Source organism: Etheostoma spectabile, chromosome 13 (genome assembly GCF_008692095.1).
Source record: "Etheostoma spectabile isolate EspeVRDwgs_2016 chromosome 13, UIUC_Espe_1.0, whole genome shotgun sequence".
NCBI classification, from domain to species: domain Eukaryota; kingdom Metazoa; phylum Chordata; class Actinopteri; order Perciformes; family Percidae; genus Etheostoma; species Etheostoma spectabile.
In genome coordinates this window covers 25977357-25983356 of record NC_045745.1, presented here as the reverse complement: position 1 = coordinate 25983356, position 6000 = coordinate 25977357, and the positions used below count along the sequence as shown (strand labels likewise).

Below are 6000 nucleotides of genomic sequence, written 5' to 3'. Positions count from 1 at the left end.
CCCGACACAGTGCATAGATGTTCCTTAAGCCTTATTGAATTTAAAACAAAGGTCAGATATTCTACTGTTGTATTTATTTAATTTGACAGAAGCTGCATATGTCTGCATTATATTGGAGTAGCTTTAGCTTTTGCTGTTTGTTTCTGAGATGCATCACAGGTCTCCTTCCAATCGTGTTCCTGAAATGTCCTCTTTTAATTCCGCCCTGTCTTAAGTTTGGTTATTGATGTTTCTTAAGAGCCAGATGCAAGCCAGTTACATATTGATGAGATCAAACCTCTCTCATTGCAATTGTTTGTAATAATTTCTTCTAAGGAAGAGAGAGCAGGAATCCCAACTGATTGGGTTTGCATAAAAGAAATAAAATGCCTCACTTGGAGATGTTAAAAATAAAATGTTTCCTTGGGATGTCATACATTAAGAGATTTCTTCAAATGTTATTAGAATCCCTTCTTTAAAGAGGTCTCTATCTATGTCTTTAACTTATGTTTTGTGATGGGGAAATAATCTTATAGAATTCAGTGAAAACAGTTAAATTCAACTAATCGAGTTAAAGGTGAAGGACTTGGAAACAATGGGACTTGGAGAAACCAGCTTGTTATTGCAGCAGTGCTTTGCTGCAAAACTCATCACAAGTGTTAAGTTAAAGTAGAAGATATCGCGAAAACTGATCAGTGGGGCAGAGAGACACTTACAGGACATTTGGTGCTGGCAATATGGATACAGTTGCCTTTGGGCAAAAACAGCACTTGGGTGGACAAGGTGTGAGGCAGATTTAAGATTTATTCATTAGGACTATGCACATTAATCAACATTTCTGTAAATGTGCCAGTGTTGGCCTGTCGGCTAATTAACTGTAGTCCTACCTAGAATACATGTATTTATGACATGAGGGCTGATTGGGCTGATCAGAGCATTTTCCCGGAGCAGAATATGAATGAACGGACAGGGCAGTTGGTCTACTTTAGTGCTTTTTTTAATGGGACGGGGAAAAAATTAAATGCCCCATGGAGCCAGACATACCTGCTGAAATAAAGCTGCTGTGGAAGTTGTATGTAGGCTAAGAATAATTATTTTGTAATAGCTTCCATAAGTAATGGGTATTGTACTATAATCTTCTATAGCCTATCTGATGCATTATGATATGTTATATGCTATAAGTATTCAGAAGGAAATGGAACCACATGACACTCAGCATTGTTTAAATATCTGTATCTGATATTATCTGTATCTGATATTGTTGTTATTATTGTGATTCATTTTAATTTGTCAATAACCATCCACTATTGAATGCATAAGGGACCCTTGCCCCCTGTGTGCTGCACTGGGGCCCCTGCTGGGAGTTTGGAATTAGCAGGTGGAAGAAGGGTAAAAGCCTAAAATGGCCACCATACCCTGCTCACCATCATCATTAACCACCACCACCATCATCATCATCATCATCATCATCATCAGCAGCAGCAGCAGCAGCAGCACCATCACAGCCTCTGAAGCCCATCCCCTAGCGTCCATCCAGGGAATGTACACCGTATGCGCATGGGCGTAGAAACTGCCGCTGTGCGCTGTTATTATTGTAGGAGTAATTTCTTTTTTTTACGAAAATGGCGACTAGTCAGGGAGGTGTGGGAGCTGTCACGGCTCTACAAAGCCATCACTACTCTAGCGGACCTCACTGGAGCCCGGGAATTAGCCAGTACCAGCACCAGCAGCAGCACCACACGGCCCGCAGCCTGGACCGGGCTCTGGAGGATGCCGTGTGCTCGGGGCTACTGAACCTGAGCGGTAGGAAGCTGAGGGAGTACCCGGGGATGAGCTACGATCTGACCGATACAACACAAGCAGGTGGGTTATGTGCGTGCATGGACTACACTAGGAAACCACGAGTCAGTCCCAATGTGCTTCATATAAAAACATGCTCGCTCTTTTCTGCGTGTGTGAATTCAGACTAACCGCATTGTCCATGGATTTGTGTCTGATCTTCTGGATAGAGGCGCAATAACGTGTAAAGGGGACAATATTTAAAGGGATATACCGTGCACTGAGCTGGCTTCTGTAAATGCACATACAGTATGCTATACATGCTGGTTATAATAACTGTCCACTCGGGCTTATATATGTCACTAGTTTATTGCTCATGTGGGGCTCGGCTGCTGTTGTGTGGACGTATTAGTCGACGCCGACGCTTTCAGATAGCTCGGAGACATGAATGAGACGGCAGGCGCACCCCAGTCAGGCGCTGTGCAGTGGTTTGTACGCCGAGCTGCAGTTGATTGGCACCGGACTACTGGAGCAGAATATGAATGAACCGAGACGGCAGTTGTAGGCTTACAATCTTGCAAACTGGATAGCATTTGCAGCGAGCATGTGATACACGTATGCTAGTATGCTTTTATTTGTTTTTTTTTTTTTTTGTTTTTTTCATTTTCGGCACAACCAGACAAAAGATTCAGTGTTCTTGCAGCCTCACCCCCTCTGCCTGCTGGGGTGCATATGCCCAAATAGCCCACAATCTGTCAGAAGACACTGGTCTGCTTTTGTGTATAGGTGAATATGTATTTCTCTATTCTTAAGTCTAGTATTTCATTCAGTGTCTGCAAACGGTAGAATGGTCATATAGTCCGGTCAGTATTAGGCTCAGGCAATACATAGGCTACAGTATTAGTCTGGTGGTTTAAAAAAGGGCTTGTCTAACTTTTACACATGAAGGTCCACACCGTAGACTTTACAAGTGGAAGATTTTGTCACAAGGAACCCTGTGTAGGGGACTATTTGTAGCTGATGCTTTTTATACTGCAGGCATATTGGATGAATAATAGTGGAAATGGATTATTATTAATCATTCTGACTCATTGTCATGGACATCTAGATTATGCTGGATATCAGAATGATAGTTTCCTGTCTTCTGAGATGTCCACGTACCATATGGCGTTACTCCATCAAGCCGCTGGTTTTTTGGAGAGCCCTTACCCCAAAGGATTTAAATTTTCTGCTCAAAGATTTTGGTACGTGACAGAGAAATTCATTTTTATAAGTCTTTTGTTTAATATTTCTTTGCAGTAGTGTTTTAAAATATTATGACTTTCATTTATAACTTTATGCACATTTAACAATACCATGTTTCTTTCAAGCCGTGTCTGTGTCTTCAGTTACTGCTGCCTAAACAAAAGGCAGTAAATGTCCCGCTGTTGCATATCACAGAAGATAACAAGAGCCTTAGATCCGAGGTCAGTCAGAGTACATGCCAGCCCAGGGTCTCTGGCGTAGGCATTAGACCCCTCCTTACATCAACACCTGTGAATCTTCTGTGTGTGTTTTGAATAAAGGGACAGAGCTGCAGAGAAATTGTTGAAGTTTTCACTAGAGCTGCGCTGCGGAAAGGCTGCTCTCGTGGTAGCTTCCCTTTTGCAACTGTCAATTAACTGCTCATTTGCCGTCTGAGTCTCGTTTTCTTGCTTGACCGTCATTATTTAGTAAGTTAAAGTGTTATGAACCTGACAGTACGTCTTCATACAGAGACAGTTTTTAAACCTTTTTGAAAACTGAAAGATTTGAAACAGGGATGTCATCAGAAGTAAAAAATATCTGTGGTACATCATACTATATTATTCATTATAGACACTAATTGACAAATCGTGGATTGGTAACACGTTTGTTTAATAGTATGCAGACATGTTGGACAAGAATGTAGATTGTTGCTTTTCTGTGTCAATGATCTGTAGATATAATGAGACCATGTTAAATCACCTGTGCCTGAACACTGTTAAAAACCTATACCCTTGAAGTGCCTCCCGAGGCCATAAATATTCTGGCCTATGCACAGGCTGTTTTTCAGACTGGAGACAGACACAACAGGAAGTTAGAATGCTCTATTTCTGGACTACTGGGCTGAATGTACGCACTTGTTACAATATACTGTAAGAATGATAATAGATGTTTTTCTTTTGTTAAAGCAAGACTGTCCATGCTGTCAAGATTGTTGCATACAGGATTTTTGAAATAACTGCTGTTGTCATGAGTGCATGTTATATATAACACTGATATTAATCAAGAGAAATGAGAGTGGACATTTCTGTCCCACCTTTGATATCTTGCTGTGACTAATCCCGTCACTGTGAAGGCTGCCGTCTTTTCACTTTTCTTTTTTACATCTTCATTTCGATGCCTTGAAATGAAAAGTGTGCCAGATCGAAGTCTCACTTTAAAATGTGCAAAGAGAGATTAACACCTCACTGACAGCACCATCCTTTACATCAACTCCAATCTCTGCTGTGAATAGAAACAGCTTTACAATGCCGCGAGTACAGACTTTACATTTCACTGGATAGATCACATCAGAAGCCTTTCAAACTAATGAAAAACAATTTAACCTGTAAGAAGAAAAAATGACTAGTATTGTTTTCGAACAACACTAGGTATTGTTAAAAAATATTTGGTATTGAAAGAAATATCAGGACTCCAACAACGATTCTTAACCCTTGTGTTGTCCTCCCGGGTTAAAAAACGGACAAAGATTTGACATTTTCGTCCCTTTTTCTGACTTTTTTTTAGTTTTCACTAACACAACCTTACTAGTTTTACAGAATTCATTGTCAATAACCCTCATTTATATATAATTGTATCTAATATTTAAGTTAAAACAGCAAAAATTATGAATTATTTTGACTAATAGTTAAGATCAGAGGAACAGATGAGTTTAGTCAGGAATGAAAGGGGTCAATTGTATTTGCAAAGAGTCTTGTATGGAATCCAATCCATTTTTTGTGGTAATTTGGTTAAAAAGAAACAGATAGACATAACAGGAGGGTTACATTTGACTTTTTTTGATACCAATTTTATTAAAATATTATAAAATTCATTAAAAATAAATACACATTACAATAGCAATCTTTTTTTTATTCTTCAGCTCCTACTGCATAAGCCCCAACTCTGTGCATAACATAGAGTTTTTTGCTCCTGCCTCTACAACGTTAAGTGTTAGACAGCCAATAACAAACTTTATTAGACCTTTAAGCAGGCTTATTGGCTCTTTGATGCTGATGAGATTTACTCCTTAGGTATTGAAATTGGGAATTGAAAGATGAGACATTTTTCCATTCTCAGTACTTTAGAGGCAATTCGGCCGGTGCCTAAAAAGTATTGAATTCAGTACCGAGAATGATTGGGATGGTATGTGTTTGTGAACTTTGTATCATATACAATATAAAGCTAAATGTCCTATTAATATTTAGATCTGTACAGAACAGGGTCTCCATCTGACTAATGAGCAGCAGAAGGCCCCAGTGTGTGTAGACAGAGAAACGGAGAGGCCTGCTCACACAAGGGTGTCTATTTGCAGTGTGTTCCTGGCAGTTTGTCTCCAGTCAGTTTGTTATCCCATGGGAAAGTGCGCGAGCTCCGAGCTGCTGCCCTGACCTTGGAGAGGGGCTTGGGAGCTGTGCATCAACCTGGGCAGATGTTCAGGTTCATATCCCAGCATGCTCTTGCCTGCCATTACCCTGCCCCAAGGGTATAAACACACACACGGTAGCTGTAGCACCGTGCAGTGTGTTTGCATGTGTGCAGAATTCTCAGAAAAACAGTGTATTGTATTTGGTAGCTCAGGGCAATCAGAATAAAAAATTTTGGTTTTGAGTGAACATGACGCATGCTTGAGAATATGGGTCACACAGGTGATTGTTGCTTTAGTCTAGATTCCCTTGTTTTATGACTCTGCCTTAATATGCCGTTGTTGCCGCATCACGCTACAGATTTATTGCCTACTTGTATCCTCTATGATAGGTGTAGTGGGATATTTAACAGCCAAATAAAGCTCCAAATGAAAAGAATCCGAGGTCAAAGGAAAGATAAAGATTTCTGTCGCCAACTGATGCGATGGAGATTTAACAGCTGAGAAAAAAACTCTTGTTTGTCCAAACTTCTGCAGTGTACTGTGGACAGCTCGTTGAAAAGGTGGCAAAACAAATAACCCACATTTTATGTCATTGTGTGTGACTTTAAGCA

The 6000-nt window shown here is 40.3% G+C and overlaps 1 protein-coding gene across 1 annotated transcript in view; it reads left to right on the top strand.

The window, feature by feature from the left end:
• The first annotated feature begins 1472 nt into the window (after positions 1-1472).
• The window catches only part of lrch2 (leucine-rich repeats and calponin homology (CH) domain containing 2), a 28317-nt gene continuing 23789 nt past the window's right edge, over positions 1473-6000 (top strand). Inside the window, exon 1 of the mRNA XM_032534057.1 lies at positions 1473-1842. Within this exon, the coding sequence (XP_032389948.1) occupies positions 1602-1842 (241 nt within the window). The 5' untranslated portion in view covers positions 1473-1601. The remainder of the gene's footprint in view (positions 1843-6000) is intronic.